This window comes from Ascaphus truei, chromosome 13 (assembly GCF_040206685.1).
Source record: "Ascaphus truei isolate aAscTru1 chromosome 13, aAscTru1.hap1, whole genome shotgun sequence".
NCBI classification, from domain to species: Eukaryota; Metazoa; Chordata; class Amphibia; order Anura; family Ascaphidae; genus Ascaphus; species Ascaphus truei.
In genome coordinates, this window is record NC_134495.1 from 45,762,507 (window position 1) to 45,788,654 (window position 26,148).

Below are 26,148 nucleotides of genomic sequence, written 5' to 3' on the forward strand. Positions count from 1 at the left end.
GGATTAAGTGTGATGCATCGGTGGACGGTTATATTTTCAGATCCCTGTAATATAACTTCATATCTGGTAAGTCTGCTGTTTGTTAGCTGTGTGGATCTGCATAAAAGTAGTGTAGAGACAGCATGGGCACATATAATTCTAGGGTATGGCCCTGGATGATAGATTGTGTTGTGTCAACGAGACCTGCAGCAGCTGCTATGGCACGAAGGCACGGGGGGAAATGCTTGTGCAACAGCATGAAGCTTAGTGCTGTAGTAGGCCACTGGACGCTGTCAGCTGCCATGAGTTTGAGTTAGAACTCCTGAGGCATGTCCTTTGTTTTCATGACAATACAGTGCAAAGGGTAATGCATAATTAGGCAAACCCAGTGATGGAACTGACATTAAGCACTGTTTTAGTGTACAGAAAGCTAGTTCTGCTTCTTCAGTCCAGGGACTGGTTCAGCAACCCCTTTGCGTGTTAGTTGCTGTAAGGGCTCTGATATGTGTGAAAAATTAGGGATCCACTGTCTACAGTATCCTGCCATTCCCAGGAAACCCCTTACCTGTTTTTGTGTCTGCGGTCTGGGTGTATTTTGAATAGGTGTGATTCTGTCAGGGTTAATGGACCTTAGGCCTGGTGAAACAATTTGGCCTAAATACAGTACTTTACTTTGAAATAATTGCAACTTTTGCCTATTAACTTTATGTCCTTTGGGAGCCAATACTCTCAGTAAAGCTACAGAGTCTGTTTTACATGCTTCTAGTGTTTGCGAAGCTAACAACAAATCATCAACATACTGGATTAGGACTGGGCCCTCTGGCAGACAAATGTCCTGTAAATCCCTCTGCAAAATCTGTGAGAATAATCTTGGTGATTCTGTATACCCCATTGGGAGGGAGGTGAAGGGGGGGAGGGAGGTGAAGGGGGAGGGAGGTGGGTGAAGGGGGAGGGAGGTGAAATGGGGGGGAAAGGGAGGTGAAATGGGGGGGAAAGGGAGGTGAAATGGGGGGGAAAGGGAGGTGAAAGGGGGGGGAGAGGGAGGTGAAAGGGGGGGGAGAGGGAGGTGAAAGGGGGGGAGAGGGAGGTGAAAGGGGGGGGAGAGGGAGGTGAAAGGGGAGGGGAGAGGGAGGTGAAGGGGGGGGAGAGGGAAGTGAAAGGGGGGAGAGAGAGGTGAAAGGGGGGAGAGGAAGGTGAAAGGGGGGGAGAGGGAGGTGAAAGGGGGGGAGAGGGAGGTGAAGGGGGGGAGAGGGAGGTGAAAGGGGGGGAGAGGGAGGTGAAAGGGGGGGGGAGAGGGAGGTGAAAGGGGGGGGGAGAGGGAGGTGAAAGGGGGGAGAGGATGGTGAAAGGGGGTGGAGAGGGAGGTGAAAGGGGGGGAGAGGGAGGTGAAAGGGGGGGAGAGGGAGGTGAAAGGGGGGGAGAAGGTGAAGGGGGGGAGAGGGAGGTGAAGCGGGGGAGGAGGTGAAGGGGGGGAGAGGGAGGTGAGGGGGCAGGGAGGTGAAGGGGGGGAGAGAGAGGTGAAGGGGGGGGAGGGAGGTGAAGGGGGGAGGGAGGTGAAGGGGGGAGAGATGAGGGGGGAGGGAGGTGAAGGGGGGAGATAGAGGTGAAGGGAGGGAGAGGGAGGTGAAGGAGGGGAGAGGGAAGTGAAGGGGCAGAGGTGAAGGTGGGAGGGAGGTGAAGGGGGGGTGAGGGAGGTGAAGGGGGGGGTGAGAGAGTTGAAGGGGTGGGGGTTACGTGACAATTAATGAATCCTGCGGACGCTTGCTCCGCCGTCCGGCCATTTCCCCACTGTCTTGGCCGGACATTCGTTCACCCCCCCCCCCCCCCGGAACCTTTCGTCTGCTGGAGATGTTCATCAGACGGAGGCGCGTGTACTGCCCCGCGGATCTGAGGCGGGAGGCAGCGTGTTTGCAATTAGTGTGGTACGGGTGAGGGGGGTGGGCTGCCCGCTCCCCCTCCCGGCCAGCCGTTCCGCCGCTTGGTCCTGGCCAGTTGAGGCGGGGGGCACCGGGGTGTGAGGCGGCGGGAGGCACCGGGGTGTGAGGCAGCGGCCCCTGCGGCAGGGGTGTGAGCTGGGAGGCAAGGCGGGAAGAGATGCTGGAGGCGCAGGGGTTTGAGGCGGCAGTTTACTTACTTACCTGTGCGGGAGGTGTGGTGTGTGTGTGTGTGTAAGGGGTGTGTGTGTAAGGGGTGTGTGTGTGTGTCAGTTGGGTGAGGCTGCGGGTGAGGAGAAGAAGAGAGTGGCAGTTGGGTGACGTCATAGAGCCACCAATCTGATTGGCCAGAGGCTGAGGACCAATTAGATTCACCACATCTAACACCAACCTCACAAATTTCAATTTTATATATTAAGATATAAGAGAAGAGCAAATATAGTGCAGATGGTAGGTACTAGTGATATATCAGTCTGTAGGCTCTTAAAAGGTTGCACTCACAAAACTTGCAGATGTTAAAGATATGTCAGAGATTCTTCTCTCTCTGACTGGAGCCCTTTGGTAGATGGATATAGTAAATCTCAGGATATCTCTCAGTGTGTATTGATGTCGTCGATGATTCAGATGCAATATTTCAGCTGGAGGAGCAGGAAGGTCTATCGTGAGTAGCGCTACTCAACACCTATTGCAAATTGTCACAGGGCTACCACACAAGGCTGTTCAACTCCTGAGAGTCTTATCTCAGCCCACACAGGTATTTTCTCATAAATAAGCCTTAAACTTGCCTCCCACATAGTTTGTGGCTGCGATAGGGACTTGCCCTGCTTATTAATATTAGTGTTAGGGAAACAGGGAGACACCGCACGCTTGTTGCAGCCTGTGGTCCCGGACACAGATCGCCCTACATTAATAAAGACATTATTTACGGTGTGTGAGCAGGGGGTTTCCTGAGCTGAACAAAGTTTATTTCAGCCTCGGGGACACCCAACTTTCCGAGATACAGGCCGGTACAGGCGAGTATGGGGTGCTGGTATCCCTCTGCTTTGTTTACATCCCACATGGATTTTACCATGGAGGAGATACCGGCGCCCCATACCGGGGCCTGTAACTCGGGAAGCAGGGTGTCTCCGAGGCTGAAATCAATGCGGTTGAGCTCCGGAGACCCCCGCTACATTTCTGTAATGTTAGAATTTTAATAAAACCCTCGCAATCGCCTGTGAGAGGCGTGCAGTTAGAGTGACTGATTCAGCCTGTCTCTTACTGCGCGTCTATTACAGAGAGGCAGACCCCGGTAGGACTCACACAGCAGGGACTCCTGCTGTGTTACTCCGATGGTAAGAAGGAAGGTCCAGGCACTCGGTCTTTGCAAAAAAAAGAAATATTTAATCCAGCATAAAGTCCAACGTTTTGACTGCGTATAAGCAGTCTTTGTCATGGTAAGAGCAGCTCTTACCTTGACAAAGACTGCTTATACGCAGTGGAAACGTTGGACTTTATGCTGGATTAAATATTTCTTTTTTTATTGCAAATACCGAGTGCCTGGACCTTCTTTCATACCTATGTGACTTCTTGGGGACTTTGCAGGACGATCCCCCTCGGCCCGTGGGCACTGGCAAGTTATACCTATCATTGCTGTACTGAGTGTGTGCCAGATCACTCTTCTCCATTTGAGTGTTACTCCGATGGGCCATTATGTCGGCAACTGACCATCTCAGGTCCACCTCGTGGCTTAACGCAGGATGTTCCCAGGTAAATGTTCGAATAACAGCCGCTGCATCTGTAGCTCATATATTTTTGTTTTTTATTGTCAATAATATGATCAAGGCATTCGATGCCTTTTGCCTCCAGATTCAAACGATATTTTGGCTTTTTCCCGGTAGAAAGTTGCTATTACCTTGGATTGGCAAATATCTAGAAATGGAATAAGATTGTTGGAATTTTTTCCTTGTTGTTTTCCAGGTCATGATAGAGTCTCGGAATATTCGATTACATTTGATCTCTTGGGAAATCTTTCTCCTAGTGATAGCGGACTGGAGAATTCATTTTCAATTTCCAGGAAAGAGTAGTGTTTTTTTTCAGAATACAGTCCCCCACATGGGGGACTCCCATGGAGGCATGAGCTGCCACTATGCCAGGCAACATACATCCTGCCAATCTTCCAAACAAGCAACTAATCTAAAACACATTCAATTTTAATCTTAAAAAAGCCACAAAAAAAACAATTGAATGGCACGGTGGCACTCACATGCCCTTTGGGCATGAGATGCCACTATGCCATGCAATGGTGTACCTGCAAAAAAATAAATAAAACATGCATACAATAAAAACAGCATTGCAATTCCGGAAATATAAAAAAGCCAAAAAAACAATTGAATGGCATGGTGTCACTCCCAGTAGTATTGTGCCTTAACCCCTTCATTGCCTTAGCGGGCATTGCATTGCCGCTAAGATAATGAAGCTGCTTACATATTTTTATTGTGCGCGTGAGCAGGGGGTCTCCTGAGCCAAACAAAGTTGATTTCAGCCTCGAGACCCTCTACTTTCCAAGATACAGGCCCCGGTATGGGGTGCCGGTATCCCCCTGCTTTGTTTAGATCAGGAGTGAGCAAACTTTTTATGCAGAGCCCCCATTTTCATCCATGAAATTTCTCGGGCCCCCCCTGCCTGATGTAATCAAAATCACATGACGTCAGCGCACGTGAGCTGGTTCAGCCATTGAGGGCGAACCAGCTTTGTAACGCCCCCGCCACGCATCTACAAAAAAAGTATTTATAACACAAATTACATAACTTAAAAATAAATATTATATTTGTCTAATAGCGTCCCCATTTCTGCTGTATTATTAATCTCTCTCTTCCCGCCACATTAGAATCTCTCAGGACCTCTCTTCCCTCTTCCAGTCTCACACTCCTCTCCCAGTCTCTCCCTCTCCCTGTATTTCTCACTCCCCCTCCAGTCCCTCTCTATTCCTCCTCTCAGTGTCACCCCTCCCTCCCCCCAGTGTGTCTCTTTCTCCCTCCCCCCATTGTCTCTCACTCTCTCCCCTCTTCCAGTCTCACACTCCTCTCCCAGTCTCTCCCTCTCCCTGTATTTCTCACTCCCCCTCCAGTCCCTCTCTATCCCTCCCCTCACTCTCTTTCCCTCCCCTTGTCTCTCTCTCTTTCTCCCTCCCCCTAGTGTCTCTCTCCCTCCCCCCCATTGTCTCTCACTCTCCCTCCAGCCATTGTCTCTCACTCTCCCTCCAGCCATTGTCTCTCCCTTCCCCCAGTGTCTATTTTGCACTCTCCCTCATTCTATTGTTTCTCCCTCCACCCGGTGTCTCTCTCACACTCTCCCTCCAGCCATTGTGTCTCTCTCCCTCCTGCCAGTGTCTCCCTCCCTCTCACCAGTGTCTGTCTCATCCCCATGTCTCTCTCTCACCCCCTCCCCATGTAGCTCTTTCACCCCCCTCCCCATGTCACACTCACTCTCACCCCCCTCCCCATCTCACACCCCTCATGTCACTCACACCCCTCCCCATGTCCCAGTCTCACTCCCACCCCCCCATGTCCCAGTCTCACCCCCCCACATGTCCCAGTCTCACCCCCCCCCACATGTCCCAGTCTCACCCCCCCCCACATGTCCCAGTCTCACCCCCCCACATGTCCCAGTCTCACCTCCCCACATGTCCCAGTTCACCCCCCCCACATGTCCCAGTCTCACCCCCCCCCATGTCCCAGTCTCACTCCCCCATGTCCCAGTCTCACTCCTCCCATGTCCCAGTCTCACTCCCCCATGTGCCAGTCTCACTCACCCCCTCACCCCATGTCACACACGCTGATGCAGGAAGCAAGGAGATGCTGCTGTGTAGCACAGCGCCACTTAATGGCCAAAAGAAAAATTGCAGCTGCAGACAGCTTTTTTTCCTCTGCTCCTGGCAAAATCGCCGCTGCTTCCTGCGCCCCCCCTAAACAATCTTGCGCCCCCCCAGGGGGGCACGCCCCCCAGTTTGCGCACGGCTGGTTTAGATTACACATGGATTTTAACATGGAGGGGATACCGGAACTTAACGTGACTTGTAAACGGCGCTAACACACCCAATCTGTGAATTAAAGTGCATATATTTTTTAAATAAGTGAAAAAGGTGATCTCTAATAAATTTCTCAGCCTTCCAGGAATATGTACGAATTCCTTTCAGAGATAGCTTGTCCAGGGTAGGAAGGGAGCGAAGATATCAGGGATACACCAAAAAATAAAGAACATATTAGTGCAATAAATCAAAACAATCTGGATAGCAAGAAAACTTGGCTCTGTAGCAATGCCTACTTACAGCAGGTCAGAGTTAAAACCGCATTTGTCTACACAACCGGTAGAAGTGGGTCAGGATCTTCCGAATCAGCACTGGTTTTCAGCAGGGAATATGGTCAAATCAGCTCTCAGACAGGAGATGTTGTAAGATGAATGTCATGCAAAACAAGGGCAGACCATGGTGCAGATCGAAATAGAATTTATAGTTAAAAAGCAAAACATAAGAATCGTACTCACAATAAGTACATTAGACATGTACACGTAATGTTTTACTTGAGGCAAAGGAGTGCCGGACCCGTGTGGTACAGCTATCAGCTACTCTTCTCCGTTACTCGCATCCGACCGGGTGGAAGATGGCGTCTGACGTCACATCCGGTGCGGGAGTGACGACGTCTGGTCGAGGAGCTCTGGAGACGGGCAGTGAGGGAACACGGCAACTCGGGAGCCTTCAGTTCAAAGGCAGCTGCAACTGTGACTGGCTCTACGCGTTTCGCTGTCAATGACAGCTTCCTCAGGAGCACGAATAATGATACCGGAACCCCATACCGGGGCCTGTAACTCAGGATGTATGGGTTCCTCGAGGCTGAAATCAACTTTGTTCAGCTCAGGAGACCCCCTGCTCACGCACACTATGAAAAATATAAAATGTACGCAGCTTAATTACCTTAGCTTCATTACCTTACCCGCTAAGGTACCAATTTTTTATTTGGGGTGGGGGGGGTGTTAGATACTAGTGTGCGGGAGCAGGGGCTCTCCTGAGTTGAACAAAATTGATTTCAGCCTCGGGACCCCCTACTTCCCCAGATGCAAGCCTGTTATGGGGTGCCGGTATCCCTCTGCTTTGTTTAGATCCAATGGTCACGTGACCCAGAGAATTTTAACATGACGGGGATACCAGCACCCCATAACGGGGCCTGTATCTTGGGAAGTAGGGGGTCCCCGGACATGAAATCAATGCGGTTCAGCTCCGGAGACCCCCTGCTACATTACTGTAGTGTTAGAATTTTAATAAAACCCCCGCGATTGCCTGTGAATGGCGCGCAGTTAGTGTCTGATTCAGCCTATCTCTTACTGCGCGTCTTTTACAGGCAGTAGGGACCCCTGATGTGTTAATCCGATGGGCCATTATGTCTGCAGCGGAACATCTCGGACCACCAAGCGGCATAATGCATGTTTCAATAGGTGAAATGTTCGAATAATGGCCACTGCCTCTGTATGTCTGTTATTTTAAACAGTTCCTAGGATTTTTGTCTGTGTTTTATATTTTCTGATACAGTACATGTCTCCCTTTCTAGCTCTGATATATATGTTTCTTAGTTCTTTATCTTCCTGAGAAATCAGTGTGTTTTAGCTTCGTGAGAAACAAGAACATCATTTAGTCTAGTTACTGTAGCTAAGATAAATGATTTATAGCTCTTTGTCCTGAGCGTATAAGAAGGAAGCAGTGTTAAGCATACATTACTACCTTCTTAGATACTGAAGACTAACAGATGTATCTATAATATGTATCCTTGCTACATAAAACACTGAAAGCTGATTGAAGAATAAAGAATGCTGATTTGAACTGGAAACTGATTCCTGATTATTATATCGAGAGGAGGCTTTTCTAACAGATATCTCATCAGGGAAAAAATAAATTCCTTCCTGACTCCAAGAATTGGCTATCAGATTGCTCCCTGGATCAACATCCCTCTCATGTCTACTGTACTTATTTGGTATATCCCTGTATACCTTTCCTATCTAAAAAATGCCCATCCTTTTTTTGAACAAATCGATTGTATCTGCCATCACAGTCTCCAAGGGTAATGAATTCCACATTTTAACTGCCCTTACTGTAAAGAACCCTTTCCTATGTTGCTGGCGAAATCTCCTTTCCTCCAACCTTAAGGGATGGCCCTGAGTTCTTTGCACTGTCCTTGGGATAAACAGTTATTTTGAAAGCTCCTTGTACTGTCCCTGAATATATTTGTATATAGTTATCATATCCCCTCTTAGACGCCTCTTTTCTAATGTAAATACATCTAATTTAGCTAGCCACTCCTCATAACTTAGATTGTTCATCCCCTTTATTAATTTGGTGGCTATTGTCTGAACTCTCTCTAGTTCAATAATGTATTTCCTAAGAAGTGGTGCCCAAACTTGTACTCCATATTCAAGGTGTGGTCTTACTAATGCTTTATAAAGGGCCATCATTATGTTTACTTCCCTTCCATCCATTGCCTGTTTAATTCAAGATAAGATCTTGTTTGCCTTTGCAACTACTGCATGACTGGGCACCATTGTTAAGCCTGCTGTCTACAAGCACTCCTAAATCCTTCTCCATCAAGGATTCACCCAATTTATTCCCATTTCATTTGTAAATCTCCTGTTTATTCTATCTTTCCAAATGCACAGCCTCAGGCCTCGGGCATGGTCAGCGCGTGCTGAGGCGCGCTGGTACTTACCAGTGAGCCCCTACAGCCGCAATGAGAGCGGTTTTTGTCGGGCTCGCCTACGCTTCCGCAAGCGCTTGCGGAAGCGTAGGTCTTTGGTAAATTTTAAATTCTAGCGCTTGACGGAGCGCAGGGCCGGTCACGTGAGCGGTTTGTCCGTGACGTCACTGGCTCGCCCGCCCGCCGACACGCCCCCGGACGGCGCGCTGTCTACGGCCAGGGAAAGCACCCGCTTTCCCTCAGCCTCAGCGCGCATCCGCCAGCAAGCAATAACCCTGGACGAGGCCTTACATGTATCTGTATTAAACCTCATCTGCCATTTACCTGCCCACGTTTCCAGTCTCTCCAAGTCCTTCTGAAGAGAAATTACATCCTGCTCTGATTCTATTACCTTACACAATTTAGTATCAGCAGCAAAGATGGAGACTTTGCTCTCGATGCGAACCTCAAGGTCATTAATAAACAAGTTAAAAAGCAGGGGTCCCAGTACCGAACCCTGAGGTACTCCACTCATGACTTTAGCCCAACTTGAAAAAGTTCCATTTATGAAAACTCTCTGTTGTGTATCCTTAAACCAGTTTTCAATCCAGGTGAAAATATTTTTAGAGTCCAATTTGGTTTATTTTGTACATTAACCTCGTTTGTAACCGTATCAAAAGACAGAGGATGAGACACGCACTCAATATCAAGGGTAATAGAGGCGGGGTACTTAGCTGCCGGTGCGCTGGTCCTGGGGAGCTCCTGTAGTCCCAAATGTTCCAGTACAAAGAAGAAGAAGCAGGCACACGGTCTAACTCAAAAGGAGGTTAAATATGCCATAAAGTCCACTTAATGGCATATTTAACCTCCTTTTGAGTTAAACCGTGTGCCTGCTTCTTCTTAACCGTATCAAAAGCCTTTGCTATGTAACTATGGTACACAAAGGGTTAACATACAATTCAGAGCTAGCGTAGGAAGTAAACAGTTTCTGGAACCGTTTCCAGAATTCTTTAAAAGTACCTTTAAAATTGTCCTGTTTACTTTGAGTGTCAGAAGAGCCATAATTGAATTAATCTCTGGCAAAACAGATGCTCTTCTCTCTAGATTCTATCAGTCCTATACAACCCAGACCACCACAAAAACAATGTGTGTATTTTTTTTAACTCAAACTGTAGCTACATTAACCCCTGAAGTACCAAAATAATTAAAATACTTAATATTCCCCACCATTTTTATTACAGTTTGGTAAAACATTTCCCACATTAGGAGCAATTAGTCTCTTTTGTGTGGGAATTTGCGGATGTCTAACAAGGTTTGAGCTGTCGGAAAAGCATTTCCCACATTCAGAGCAAACAAATGGTTTCTCTCCTTTGTGAATTATCTGATGTTTAACTGGATCTGACTTACGAAAAACAAATTTCCCCCATTCAGAGCAAACAAATGACCTCTCTCCTGTGTGAACTCTCTGATGTTTAACTAGATTTGAACTGTCGGAAAAACATTTCCCACATTTAGAGCAAACAAATTGTCTCTCTCCTGTGTGAACTCTTTGATGTCTAACAAGATGTGAGCTGTCGGAAAAACATTTCCCACATTTAGAGCAAGAAAATTGTTTCTCTGTTCTGTGGATTCTCTGATGTCTAAAAAGAAATGATTTACAAGAGAAATGTTTCCCACATTAAGAGCAAGGAAACAACTTCACTCCCTCGTGAATTGTCTGATGTTTAATAAGCGCTGAGTTACTAATAAAGCATTTCTGACATTCAGAGCAAACAAATGGTCTCTCTCCTGTGTGAGATTTTTGATGTTGACCAAGATTTGACTTCCTGGAAAAACATTTCCCACATTCAGAGCAAACAAATGACCTCTCTCCTGTGTGAGATTTTTGATGTTGATCAAGATTTGACTTCCTGGTAAAACATTTCCCACATTCAGAGCAAACAAATGACCTCTCTCCTGTGTGAGATTTTTGATGTTGATCAAGATTTGACTTCTTGGAAAAACATTTCCCACATTCAGAGCAAACAAATGACCTCTCTCCTGTGTGAGATTTTTGATGTTTATCAAGATTTGACTTCCTGGTAAAACATTTCCCACATTCAGAGCAAACAAATGACCTCTCTCCTGTGTGAACTCTCTGATGCTGAACTAGATTTGAGCTGTCGGAAAAACATTTCCCACATTTAGAGCAAACAAATGGTCTCTCTCCTGTGTGAACTCTTTGATGTCGATCAAGATGTGAGATGTCGGAAAAACATTTCCCACATTTAGAGCAAGAAAATTGTTTCTCTGCTCTGTGAATTTTCTGATGTCTAAAAAGAAATGTTTTAAGAGAGAAGTGTTTCCCACATTTGGAGCAAGGAAACTTCACTCCCTTGTGAATTATCTGATGTTTTACAAGAGCTGAATTACTATTAAAGCATTGATCACAAACAGAGCACTTATACAGCCTTTCTGTAGTGTGTGTTTTTTGGTGAGTTGTATAAGCTGATTTATTATTAAAGTTTTTTCCACAGTCACTGCACTTATACTTCATTACTGACAAGTTTATGTTAATTTTCTGGGCATTAGTATTTATTTTGTCCCACTTCTCAATATGAGTAGATGCATCTTCATGTTCTTTCAGTGTATAAATGTGGGAGGCTGTGGGATTTTCTTCTTCACGTGAGCCTGATTCCTTAGCCATAATTCTCACAGCTTTTCTCTGTCTCTCACTTGGGTTATTTTGCTTCAAGTAATTTGCTCCTTTATCACTTTTAACAACACTGTGATCTTCATTCACACGATCTGGAGAGCAAAGAAGAGTGTGCCCTCCTGCAGGTGTACTTCTGCTCGTGGATTTATCTGTGGGAAATAAATGCACTGTAAGAAATGAAGTTAATTAATGGCATACACATAATGTAACATTACTGGTTGAACATTTGCATTAGTTTAAAACACGTTCCAAATTGCAAATGGAATATACTGCAAACTAAAGCAGTACTATGGCAAAATTTAAAACAATTCGGGGGCTAATTTACTTTTTAAATAGCTATTTTCTGCAGATCTATTGAAATGGGTTTTGATAACTGAAATGTTCTCGTCCTTCCTGGAACACAGAGGGTTAAGTTAGCTGAGCTATGGAAAAAAATGTAACAGATGTATAATGGAGCCTCAGAAATGTCACCTGGGAGCCCACATCCAATACCAGGAACCAGAGTAAATGCCAAACAGAATGGATGTCCTGGCTCCTAGTCATGGGGATCAGATAAGAATATATACTGTGAGAACCCCTGACAATGCATTTGTGTGCTGTAAATGCCACTGGAGTTAAACCTTTCAGAAAAGTACTGTGATGTGAAATCATGTATATATTGTTTTGTATGTTTAGATCATGATATAAATGAGTAATTAAGAGTATTTCAATCCCAACGGTTTCATCTTATTCCCTTACATGTGACATAGTGGTAAAAGGTGCCCGTGTCTTGTACAGTATGTGGCACGACTCTGGTGAGATTGAGAGACAGATTAGGGAAAACAAAATGGTGACCCAACCGCTCAGCCTAATACTTGTGCTATGATAATATAATATATAAATCAGGGTGCAGGTAGGAAGAACATATCAATATTAACAAGCGGGACCCAAGGAGGGAAAAAAAGAATCCTAGTAGTTGCATTCACTGAGGAGTATTGGAAAAAAGACCATATGAAAATATGAAAATATAAGAATCTCTTCCACTGGGAAAGGGTACCATATAATGAGTCACCTGACTCAAGACAACCTCATGAGGAGATCCACACCGGATCATAAAAATGAAAATAACAACATTTTAATCACATCAAATATAATAACATTAACAATAAAGTGACACATACAGTGATGCAATACTAAAATCCAATATAATGTGGCGGCCCAGAGCTGATTATTGAATCTGACGTGTTTGTGGCAATACACTGTATGGAGCAATGCAATGATCAATCTAGATACTATTCAGGACATATGGTCACACAATAGATGGATGTACAGTAGTGGGACTAAGAACCACACTCTAGACAGAATAGGATGCATAGTGCCACAGAGCAACAAACTGTGTGAGCATGGACAATAAGGATGTATCACCTGCTATTCTAACTGGGTGATAACAAGTCCTTAACAAAGGTAAGTAAATAAATGCAAGATGTCTGCAAGGTAAGTGGTAGTCATACACACTAGCTACACACAATAATTCTTATAGCCAGATGGGCTGCAGCAAATGCTGAAATACGTTACATGGTATTAGTATGGACTAGATGTAAGAGATCAAGTTAAACATCTATATGTCCCTTAAACAAGGTGTATATATATATATATATATATATATATATATATATATATACATATACACACACACACAATATCTGTTATTTTATATAAATATATATATATATATATATATATATATATATATATATAAATATCTAAAGGAAAAAAGAGAAAAAAGAGCGCACGTCCCATAGCGTAAAATTGTACCTTTATTGGAAAGGAAGGTAGGGGGGGGGGGAAGAATATCACTACCCCCCCCCTCTTCCCCCCCTCCCTACCTTCCCTTCTTTCCAATAAATGTACAATTTTACGCTATGGGGCGTGCGCTCTCTTTTCTCTTTCTTCCTTTAGATATATATATATATATATATATATATATATATATATATACATATATATTAAATAACAGATATTGTGTATATATATATATATATATATATATATATATATATATATATATATATATACATACATACATTTACATACACACACACTATCTGTTATTATATATATTATCTTTTTTCCTTTAGAAATATATATATATCTAATCAAAAAATAAATAGATGATACCGTTCTGTGGCTTAAGAAATGCTTTTATTTGTATATATATATATATATATATATATCTCTAAAGGAAAAAAGAGAGCGCGCGCCCCATAGCGTAAAATTGTACATTTATTGGAAAGGAAGGTGGGGGGAAAGAATATCACTACCCCCCTCCCCCCCCTCTTCCCCTTCCCTCCTACTTTCCTTTCTTTCCAATAAATGTACAATTTTACGCTATGGGGCGTGCACTCTCTTTTCTCTTTTTTTCTTTAGGTTTCTAACTGGATTTGGTTAATTCTCTGAGAGCAGCCGGAGACCCCCTTACCGGATCCAATTATTCATCACATGTTGGACTTTTCGAAAGGACTGGTTCTTATACTACTTTTTTGTTGTTTGTCTTTTTATTGGTTGTAACCTATTCATTGATTAGCATATATCCTTAGCACTTATTTATTTATCCACTAATCACCTAGATTATTAGCGTGGCGCTACTCTATATGTTATAAATACATATAATATCTCTTAAAAACAAAATGAAAAATGGAGCAACATTTTAGACCTTCCGGTCTTTTCTCAAGCCCCTACCTAGCGCCCCGGGGAAGCAAGGGGAGAGGAGGTGTGTGTTGCAGGGGGTCAGTGACCCACCTGCAAAGGCCAGAGATTTCCCTTAGGCCCCAGTGCAGACCCTGAGTCACCACCAGCTTGTGGTACTACAGGGTACCGCCATATATATATAGGGACAGCATACCCTTTACTGTACTATCAGACAGGGACACAGTATTCTTTCTGCACTGCTGTGCGGTCAGTGGTTTTGGAGCAAGCTGCTGGAGACAAGCAACTACCTGTAGGAGACTACGCTGGATCGGCAGATCCTTTGTGAAGCTCATTTACCGACTGCGGACGCGGTCAGAAGGTATTATAAATAAGTTCACCAACACCGGTACCTGCAAGCGCTGATCCCGCCTTGGGGGAGGGTTTTTTGAAGACACTGGATTGAGTGACCAAGGGACCGGTCCAGTACATTGGACACGGTGTGCGGTACATGCGGTGGTGGGAAACGGGGACATTGGTCCAGTTGAAGGTGGCAAGGCTACAGGTGTCTGATTGCTTTTACCAGCCATTCATGCACTGTGATTATATGTGTGATAAGTGTATAATTAGGGTTTGCATTCAGTTGCTATTAAAAGGTTACAACGTTGTTGCTTATTATCATTGTGGAGTGGAGGCGCTGCCAAGTACATATTGTTACCCCAGGCTCCCAGTTAGCGGAAGCCCAGATCTCGCTGTGCCAGCAGGTATATACAGCATTAGTAGTCTTTCTATATCAGCAGGAAAGAAGGCTACATTTGGAGGCGCTGCTGAGAGCTTAGACCTGGGGTGCCCTAATCAGTATCTAAATTGTGCTATCCAATTCTGCCATGTTTGTGCCCTCCCAGACCAAGGTGTGCCAGTGGGCCCAACAATACGAGATACCTCTAAATTGTGCCATTGCCATTAGGCATGTCCCCGCCGCTACGTCCTTGGGCACCGTAGGGGACCAAGAGAGAAAACTCCCGTCCCTGGCGATGGCCCGAGTTATGGACCATAAGTATGATGCTGACCAAACGTGGCGTAAAGTCCTATTGGCCACTGAACAGGAAATATGCCCAGAAGCCGTACCCCCTATACTAACCCTACCTGAAGACCCCGGGATTCATTGGTCAATGGTCGATGTGAGCGTAGCCACACCCCTGGCTATGTCCACGCCTCAGAGAGAAATTCCCGGGCCATCATCTGCAGTAACGTATACTCCGTTCCGTACTCCAAAGAGCAGTCTAACCCCAATGTGGCCTGCTGCCACTGGTCTAGGAGTGTCCTTTACACCGTCCACTATCTGGCCCTCCCTGAGTAGAAGCAGAATGTCCAGGCTCGATTCAGGTAGCCCTTATGGGGGAAATAGTATGCCTAATGACTTCAGTGTACCTGTGCTGGTAGAGGCCATACATCAATCTTCTCATTCGCATCAGTACAGGAAACTGAAGGCGTTCTCCGGAGACAAACCGACACTCTTAGGAGAAGTGGGGTTTGAGGAATGGATGGATCATACTGAGCAAGTACTGCCCGAATGGGCCTGCACTGATGCAGTGAGAAGGAAGCGAATTATTGAATTCCTGCGGCCGCCCGCCTCCCATATGGTGCACTGCTACAGAGATGACCATCCGGATGCGGACACACACGGAGTATTATATGCCCTCACCAAAGCCTACGGGACAACGGTGGACTCGTTCTCCTTGATGGCCAAATTCCACACACTTGCCCAGAAAGAGGGAGAAATAGTGTCTGACTTTCTTAGGCGCCTGCACCTAGATCTCTGGACGCTGGTAAAGAGGAAAGTTGTGCCGAAGGCTGATGCCGATGGAATTCGAACCACGCAATCCCTGAGGGGACTCCTATCATTACACCCGGTAGCAGTAAGAGTCAGCGGCTGTCTAGTGCCGGGCCAGGCCTTGTCATTTGACGAACTTATGGACAGAGTACAGGCTCATGAAACTGTGCTGTTAGGCCGGTAGCTGAGCACCGTTAAGAAAGCCGGAACTACCTCTAAGGAAGTTAAGAAGGGAGAGGCTAGAGTGAAATCCACCATGGAGGGGAGTCGAGAAAAGGAGGATCCTGAGGAATGTGAAGTTGACAGTGAGGACTCCACCTTAGAGAGGACTGTCCCTGCTCATAGGAACCAGTCCGCTAGGAGTAATGGCCAGTGTTTTCAGTGTGGTATGATGGGCCACATTTCTTCCTTCTGTCCCGTAAAAAGGAAGATGGCGTCCAGGACTGCGAAATCCATGCTGTGCACCACATTGATCACTGAAACCGCCCCTGCGGCCGAAGGAGGTACTACTCCAGAGACTAATGAAGTGCCGGCCCCGCCACGGATGGGCAGCCGCGTGGTACCGCCGGCCATTGTAAAGGTCGTTATTGAAGGCATCTATGCGTCTGCGTTACTGGATACTGTTTCACAAGTAACCATTGTATATCGACCCTTCTATGATCAGCACCTTCACCGGTTACCCCTGCAGTCTGCCGACACTATGAGATTAAGAGGGTTGAGCCATGAAGATTATCCTATTGATGGAGTGGTACGGGTACGGTTGGATATTCCACAGTTGAATACCGACAAGCATCATCCCATGGAGGTGGAAGCGTTAGTGTGCCCTGAACCTCAAGAACACCCTAGTGCCCCTATAATCATGGGAACCAATACTGACATAGTACAGACCGTGATCCGTATGTACTTACAGGAGGCGGCGAACTACCGTTGATGGCGCTAGCAGCGTACCCAGCGTTGCAAGATGAATGCTGTAGGATAGCTGCAGAGAAAGAGCATGGCGTCCTGTACAATATCGATTATGGATTGACTGAGATTCCCCCAGGGTGAGGAAAGATGTTGATGGCCACCTGTTGCTACCCAGAGAGGCATAAGGCGGATCGACTATTCTCACTGGAGAGTACTGCAAACAATGATCAAAAGCGCAGATACTAGCTGCTTGCCTCAGTGCAAGAATGGCCTTTAAAATACCGAACAGAGTACGGGTCTATGTAAAGAACCTTTCTCCCTATACCATACCCATAGACAGCAGTTGAGCCGAGTATATCCTGTCACTCCGGAAGAAAGGATGGAAGTTAGATCACAATCAGCTACCGTTTCTACTGCTGTTCCTCAACTGGCGTTTGATTTCGGTGATTCTCTCATGACGGCGGAATGGAAAAAAGATTGCAGACTAAGTTAGAAACCAGACGAGAAGTATTCCCTATCAGTGATATGGATGTGGGGTATAGCCGCAGCGCTCAAGATACCATACGGCTTAGCGATACGACTCCCTTCCGAGAACGATCACTTCGCATCGCCCCGAGGGACATTAAAGATGTGAGAAAACTGCTACAAGAAATAGAGGAGGCCGGCATTGTCCGGGGATCGCGTAGCCCTTACGCTTCGCCCATCGTGGTGGTGCGAAAGAAGAATGGGACGGTACGTCTATATGTGGACTATAGAACCTTGAACAATCGTACTGTGCCAGATCAGTATACCCTTCTGCGGATCGAAGATCTCTTGAATGCTCTGTCTGGGAATAAGTGGTTCAGTGTGTTGGATATAAGGTCAGGGTACTATCAAGTGCCCATGAACTCTGAAGATCAAGAGAAGACAGCTTTCGTTTGCCCATTAGGGTTTTATCAGTTCACGCTTATGCCTCAAAGAATATGTGGTGCACCAGCCACTTTTCAGCGTCTGATGGAAAAGACCATCGGAGATATGAATCCCAGGGAATGCTTAGTGTATCTGGATGATATTATAGTGTTCGGAAAGACGTTGGAGGAACATGAAGAAAGGCTGTTGAAAGTGCTGGACCGACTCAGTATCGATGGGCTCAAGCTGTCCATGGATAAATGTCTGTTCTGCCGCACCTCAGTGACTTATGTGGGCCACATTGTCTCGGCCGAGTGGATAGCTACCGACCCCGGAAAAATGGAAGCAGTGGTGAATTGGCCACGGCCCAATAACGTCATGGAATTACGCTCGTTCCTGGGGTTTTGTGAGTATTACCAAAGATTTGTGGAAGGCTACTCACGCAAAGCAAAGATCCTTAACAACCTTCTCAAAATCTACCTCGAGGACACGGGTCGTAAAGCCACTTCCGCTCTAGCACCCTTTGGGGACAAGTGGACTCCTGCATGCGGTCAGGCGTTTCAGGGACTAAAGATGAACTTAACACAGGCTCCAGTGTTGGCGTACACAGATCCGGATCAACCGTATGTCCTGCATGTGGATGCTAGTTTCAACAGGTTAGGAGCGGTGCTGCACCAGAAATTCGATAACTGACTTCGACCAGTGGCGTATGCCAGCCGAAGCCTGACGCCTAGTGAACAAAACTATCCGGTACATAAGTTGGAGTTTCTAGCCCTCAAATGGGCTATCATGGATAAGCTGCATGACTACTTGTACGGCGTTCACTTTGAGGTTCGAACTGATAATAACCCTATAACATACATCAACACCTCTGCTAAGCTGGATGCTACCGGCCACCGTTGGCTAGCGGCACTTTCAAATTATCGATTCAACCTTAAATACAAGCTGGGACCTATGAACATTGGTGCGGATGCCCTATCGCGACGACCAGGGCTAAATCCTACTCTGGACGAAGAGGTTTGGGAAGAAATTCCAGGACCCGGCATACGGGCTTTGTGCTCTGTAGCAGCGGTCGTAGGTGACCAAGAAGCCTTTTCTGAATTGAGGATAGCGGATTCATTAGGGTGTCAACCAAAGGCTATTCCACGGGCGTACAGCCATCCAGAAGGAATGAACATAACTCCGGACAAGATTATTATTTGGAAGGATTTGGTACAATTTCAAATTTATGATCCAGTGGTGCAACAAGATAACCTTTCGGTGCTTAGATGAGCCCCTAAAGAAATGATAGCCCTGCTCATGAAGGAAATGGACAGATTTGAGCTAGATAACTGTCTATTGTATAGGGTAGTACCGTATCACAACCATCCTGATAGACGGCAGTTATTTCTACCTAAGATCCTGCAACCCACGGTCCTCCGAGCATTACACGATGATCACGGCCATCTCGGTATTGACAAAACATTCGGACTACTTTGTGATCGATTCTTCTGTCCAAAAATGAGAGAGTCTGTGGAGATACACTGTAGGCGGTGTACCTGCTGTATACAACGGAAAACACTACCCACCCGGGAAGCGCCCATGGCTCATTTGAAAAGCTCAGGACCTATGGATCTGGTGTGTATGGACTTTATTTGCATCGAACCTGACACCCGAGGTATCGGAAATGTACTGGTGATCACAGATCATTACACCAGATATGCCCAAGCCTTTCCTACTAAAGACCAACGGGCTGTACCTGTAGCTAAAGTATTATGGGAGAAGTATTTCCTTCATTATGAACTACCAAATTGATTGCATTCGGATCCAGGCCGGGACTTTGAAAGTAATCTTATACGAGAATTGCTTAAGTTGCTGAATATCACCAAGTCTCGGACGACCTCCTATCATCCTGAGGGGGATGCTATGCCGGAACGGTTCAATAGAACACTGCTCGACATGCTGGGTACTCTGAAAGGCCAACAGAAACCTGAATGGAGTAAACATGTACAGACTTTGGTGCATGCTTATAATTGTACTCGACATGAGTCTACTGGATATACTGTGACGATGGGGAGGATTTGGCCCGGGATTAAAGGGGTTACACCCCAATTGGCCACCCTCTAACCTCACCAGGGAGACAAGGGGTTAACTGGGCTGAGGCCCAGAAATGTGATTTAACCCTTGTTATAACCTGAAAATGTATATTCCACTGTTCCCCTGTTTTATTGGTATATCAGTGTCTGCATCACACACACACTAGGATCCATCCGGGAGCACAAGGGTTAAGGGGATACATTTTCAATAGGAGAGCTTTGATCACTTATTAGCCAAGTTCAACGACAAGTGGCGAAGGAATAAACAGTTCTAGAGCACCTAGAAATAAAATTCTTTCTGCCCCTAGTTCCTAGACCTCCCCCCACTCGACCACAACCGGGTCCCTGTATCCTGGACCCCCGATAAGGGTCGAACCGAGAAGAGCGGGTCGCGCCATAGGTTCCAATGGCGGCGGCAGAAACGGCTCAGGAAAACGGCTAAGTGTCAAAAACTGAAAATTGGTAATCCATAGCTCTGGTTCCGGAGGGCCCAGAGGATCAGGGTTTTACGGTATCTGTAGTCAATGCTCCGGCATCGCTGCAGAACCATCCTTGACCCTCTTGGACCAACCCGACGGAGTATGGACCCCCTTGAAAGTTTGGGACTTTTCCCATAGACTCCAATGGCGGCCAAACCCCATTGACCGGCTACGGCGGAAAAACCCCATTGACTTCAACGGTTGAAAGTCTATGGTGGGGATTCCCATAGACGCCAACGGCGGCGGTTTGCCATTGAAAGTCTATGGCGGCGGAACCCGTCGTTTTCAATGGGGATTTAGTGAAAAACCGTGATTTAATTTACAGCGGAGATTTTTGTATTAAAATGTGAAACGGTTTTAAGTGTATTTGTGTATCTCCGGTTCCGAAGGTCGTAGCACGTCACAGATTGGACCATAGGGTGTCCCAGTTCCGGCATTGAGAACTGGGAAGTTTGGACCTGCTGGACCCAACAGAACCGGACATTTTAATATGTTAATGTTTTATCTTTCATACTGTGTTCCAAGGTATGGGTAAAACCCAGAGGAAATTCCTTTGCATACCAGGGTAGCATATGGCCAGAAAGGCGACCCAATGTCTAGGACTTAAGTATGGTTCAAAGGATTTTGTCACCTCCACTGTTTGCATGAGGGCGGAGATTACTCGAACCAGAGCGGTCTTCAAGTGTTCCATTTCACACCTCTCAACAAAGCATATTCTGCCAGGAATCCAATCTGGTAGACTAGCTGGCATTCCTGATGCAGAGGAGGGGTTACAGAAATGAGACCCCAGAGCTCTACTGCGCATGTACCAGCTAGCAGGGGGGCATGTATCAAATTGTGTTCCCACGTTAATGAGTGGCTAGAGTTAATTGAAAACCAATCCACTGTACTCAATGTAAAGGATAGGGCACAAAAGGTTTATAAACTGTTGTCGACCCTGTATTCTTTGTCTGTTCTATACCATCTTGATTGCTGAGAGAAACGCTATGCAATGTCTTCATGCCAGAGGTCTTTCATGTCTTTGGAGTCTTGATGACTATGAAGAGTGCTGTATGAACTGCCAGTCCAGATATGACTGCTTCATCATTTCTATTTTAAGTAAGTGTCTATATTTTGCCTGTTATTTGTATATCTGATGTGTTCACCTTTATCATGGAATAAATTATATTTTATCATATCTAAGTCTCGTCCCAGTTCAGACCCAGTTATATGTATTATATATTATTATATATTTTGGTGTAAATTACAGCCTGCCATAAAGTCATCGTGACATATACCCCGTATTTTCTGATGTTTGGACGATGTTTGGACGAGAAGCACGGCTACCGGTAGATGTACGCCTGCGAATATCTACTGATGGAGTACCCAACAGGACGCATTTCCAGTATGTGCAAAGGTTACAAGATAGTCTGCAAGAATCATATAAATTTGCAGAGAAAGCTTCGGCTTAACTAAATGCGAATAATAAGAGACGTTATGATCGCACAGTACGGCATAAGGAAATTCATCCAGGGGATGCTGTTCTGCTTCGAAATCTGGGCGTTGCCGGAAAGCATAAACTGGCCGACCGTTGGAGGGATGGTGTATATGAAGTGGAGTCGCAGATGCCTGGCCTCCCGGTATACTGTATCAAAGACTCAGAAGGCCGGGTAAAGGTATGGCATAGAAATCATCTCCTTCCCATACCTCAAGTAGGAGATAAAGAGTTGGAAGTACCCACTGCTTCGCTCAGATGTTACAGAGGATGGTCCAGAGACTGTAGTTAATACCACCTCTGAGGATCCTATGGAGGGAACCTTTCAAAGAGGCCTTCCGACCGCTGGGGCATCTCCCAAAGGAGCTACGGGTAAAGGGCCCCTTGGTCCAACGCAGATAAGCTGACTCCAATGAGCCAGCCTTTAGACCCACAGAGCCCATGCTTTGTGCCTCAAAGAGAGTGTGTTGAAACATTGAGCCCCTCAAGGGAAGAGATTGAGTTGCAAAATGAGATTAGTTACTCTCCAGAAGGGGTAACTGAAGAACAGCTGCGTAGAAGCCAAAGAGTTGGTCAACCTCCCATGAGAATGACTTATGATCAATTCGGGGTACCCCATTATGAGGCTCAGCAGTGGGCTCGCCGTAAAGTGAGATCTGTGATTGGAATGTTCAACGAAATGTATAATCTCATGTAGAGTATACAGTGATAAGTTATATTCCACACATGCATTTTTATTGTGTAAATATGTGTGACATTGGTTTACGTTCCCAAGCAGGGTCGTTGGATTCTACCGGGGGGTGAATGTAGTGTGTGTTCCCCTGGTCCCTCTCTGTACCTCCGCTGCGGGGGGGTGATCTAGGGTCACTGGTAATGCATTTGACCCTAAGCATCTGTGAATAACTGTCCATAAATAAATTGGCATAGTCTCTATACCAATATCCCACATGGGGAGGGACTGGAGGCAATACGGGAACATTTCTCTAACCTAGATGGATATGACGGCCCCCCTATCGAGTTCGTCCTCTTTTTGATCAACGTAATTTTGCATAAAAACTTTTTCCGATTTGAGCGTGATTTTTTCCTCCAACAAACAGGAGCAGTAATGGGTTCCAATATGGCTCCAGCCTACGCCAATTTATTTATGGACAGTTATGAACAGTCACACCTACTTAATGATGCCCCCTTTGCCAGCAAACTTGTCCACTACACTCGCTACATCGATGACATTTTCTTGATCTGGGGTGGGCAGGAGGATGAGCTCTTGCAGTTAATTTCACACTTGAACGCGATACCATCCACGATACGGTTTACTGTCAATTACAGTATGGATCGTATTCCTTTCCTTGATACAGTGGTTTATAAGAAAAATGGGCTACCAGCTACTGAGATTTTTCAGAAACCAACAGACAAAAATACACTGTTGTGTGCAATGAGTCACCACCCAGAGTCACTTAAACGTGGCTTTCCCTATTCACAGATGCTTAGGGTCAAACGCATTACCAGTGACCCTAGGCTGGTTGAGGAAGCTTTGTGGAAAATGGCTCAGAGGTTTCTGGATAGGGGATACTCTAGATCAGAAGTCAATGTGGCCCTAACCAAAGTAAAGGCAGTTGACAGGGGGTCCCTACTCTCACCATCTAATGTAAAAATCAAAAAGGTGTGCATGAATATCGGTAGCACTTATACTACTTCTTCTAATCAGATCAAACGTAGTATCAGAAGGAATTGGAATATTTTGGCTAATGACCCCAAAATTGGGAATATCTGTCGGACGCCACCGAGGATGTGTTATCGCCGGGGCAGGAACCTGAGGGATTCGCTTGTACAAGCCGATCCATCGGCTAAATATGCAAATACTACAACATGGCTCCAGAGGAAACCCGGTGTCTATAAATGTCACGGGTGTATTAATTGTGGCTTCTTACAGACTGGCCAATCCTTTGCTCATCCCCATAGTGGTAAATCAATTGGTATCAAGACTGCCATTAACTGTGAGTCGCGGTTCATTGTCTATTTTATTAAATGTCCTTGCGGGCTTCATTATATAGGTAAAACGAGCCGTATGTTCAAGGAACGCATGGCCATCCATAGGTCAACCATCCGAAAGGCACTATTGGATCAAAACACAGAGGATGATCTTAAACTCCCCCCAAGTGGCAAGACATTTTAAGCAACATCGACATAGTCTTTCGTCACTCAAATGTATGCCGATTCTGCAAGCCAACACCTCTGCCCGTGGTGGGGATCGCAATAGGGTGCTGCTGCCATTGGAGGCAAAAACCATCTAAGATTTGAAGACCATGGCACCATATGGCTTGAATGAGGACTTCAGACTGGGATGCTTTATCTAACTTTTTTTGCATTTCTACCTAATCCTCTGCTCCCCCCCATGCTCTGGCTCTACCTGATGCCATTTGCATCTGATATCTCACTGTGTCTCACTGTTCTTATTTTTATAATTTCTCTGTCTGCATCTTTTGTCATTTTCCCCACCCTTCCTGCCCTTGCTGTTCCTGTTGTGTTTTCCTTTGTCTGCTAAACCCATGTATGTTGCTTGCTACCCTCTCCCTTCCCTCCCTTCCCACACTCCTTGCATCCCGTTGTGTTTTCACTGTTGAGGTGCACTTTGTTTGGTGATTCACATTATTAGAGCTCATTTTTTGCTGCCTGTGATTTGCCCACGCCACCTTCAGTCTGGGCGGAGCTACTGGGGACCACCCGGAGCGATGTCAGGCTCTTAGGCTGCAGCATGGCTACACTGACAGCGCGACACATGAGCAATGGTTCTTTGTTTACTTGGGTGGTTTCCATGACTACAGGAAATGCTCCTGGTCTGTCGACGGCAGTGGGAGTCAGGGCGCAATTATGACATCATCCTCCCATCCAGACATAATTGCAGACAGCTGTGCTGGATGGGTGGGGTAGGCTTTCAGCCTATCACACATGGTGGATAGTTTGGGTGTGGGTATATATTGGTGGTTTTGGTCACATCGGTTATGAGCACTCCCTTGAGAAAGGTCCTGTTGTAAGGACCGAAACGTTGGTTGATTGTGCCTTTTAAATACATAGTTTTGGACTTTACCATGAGTGCTGTCTCTTTTCTTGCTGCGTGGTCCTGGATCTCCTTGTCTGCCTGGTAAGGAACTCTGTTACATATATATACATATATATACACATATATATACATATATATATATAAAAAACATCTTTTTAGTGTAAAACTAAATCAAAAATTGTGAATGAAAGAACTTCTCTTAAATAGAAGAGTTGCTGCTGATCAAATTGTATGGCTCAACATCAGGGACTATGTAAAGGAAAAAGAAAAGTGCATTATCAAAAGGATTATGTCCACTCCGGTAGGGAACGCTCCCGATCCAAGACTCAAAAAGATGTGAAAGCAGATGAGGTACAGTACACAGTTATCATCTCAAATGATAACTTTATACTTCATCTGCTTCCACATCTTTTTTTTTTTTTATATAACTTCAAGTTTATTAGAAATTTTTCATTACAAGTTGTATCGTGAATACAGGTAACATATACAATCACAGTATTACATTCAGGTACGATACATTTATCCTCTCCTTTGGGCGTGGAATGGAATAATAGCAAAAAAGGGCCTTCTTTAGGCCGAAAGGACATTTAAACTTGGGGTAGAAAAAAAAGACAAAAATGAGGGTGAGGAAGGGAGAGAGGGGAGATAAAAAAGGGGGGGGGTGGGGGTGGGGACGCGGGCTCTCAGGGCTTCTATGTTATGGTCGGGGCCGGGATTGCTTTGGCCTGTCTCCTTATGGTCTAGGCTATGCCGAAGCGCCGTGTAAAATCTAGAGTCTGGTCTCCTATCATGCTAAGATCGCGCTCTTTGGGGGAGAATGCATTTATGATTATCATTGCCAAATTGTGGTTACCTCAATCCCAGGGATATCTGTCTGTGCCAGCCACGGCGTCCAGACTCTGCTTCCAAATCTTTATATGTGTGTGGAGTTGTACTGTAGGTTCAAATATTGGACGATGAATTGGTTTTGTTACCAAACTCTGCTTGTGAATTGTCTGTGTATTCTCGGCTGCATCTGGCCGGTGACGTCACTCATGAGAGAAACGTGGGGTGGGCGAGTCTTTTACCGGGAGTGGAAGCTTTCCCTACCAGAGTGGACATCTTCACTGCTGCAGCAAGTGTGCTGTTACCTACCTGTACCGATACCATAGGCCCAACCGGGGAACCCTGCGAGGGTCCGGCTACCTAGGCGATTCCTCAGTGTTTCTATACCATATTGCTTTTAATTCATGTTTTTGCTGAACGTGCATATATTACCCATTTTATTCACTAAATAATCCTTTGATATTGCACTATGAGAGTTTGCACTTTTCTTTTCTTTTGTATCTATGTATGTGTCTGACCTGTGAAGTGTATCTGTTCTACTGTGTGTGTGTGTGTCTGTCTGGCCTTCCTGTACCGTTTGTCTAACTGGCCTGTGTGTGTGTGCGTGTGTGTATGTATCTGTTCCCCTCTGTGTGAGTG

General features: G+C 45.7%; 2 protein-coding genes across 2 annotated transcripts in view; both read right to left on the minus strand.

Moving 5' to 3' along the window:
- The window catches only part of LOC142465280 (uncharacterized), a 133,754-nt gene that overhangs the window by 106,953 nt on the left and 653 nt on the right, over positions 1–26,148 (minus strand). The window lies entirely within an intron of this gene.
- The window catches only part of LOC142465290 (uncharacterized), a 65,143-nt gene continuing 46,182 nt past the window's right edge, over positions 7,188–26,148 (minus strand). Inside the window, exon 5 of the mRNA XM_075569313.1 lies at positions 7,188–11,455. Coding sequence (XP_075425428.1) covers positions 10,290–11,455 — 1,166 coding nt within the window. The 3' untranslated portion in view covers positions 7,188–10,289. The remainder of the gene's footprint in view (positions 11,456–26,148) is intronic.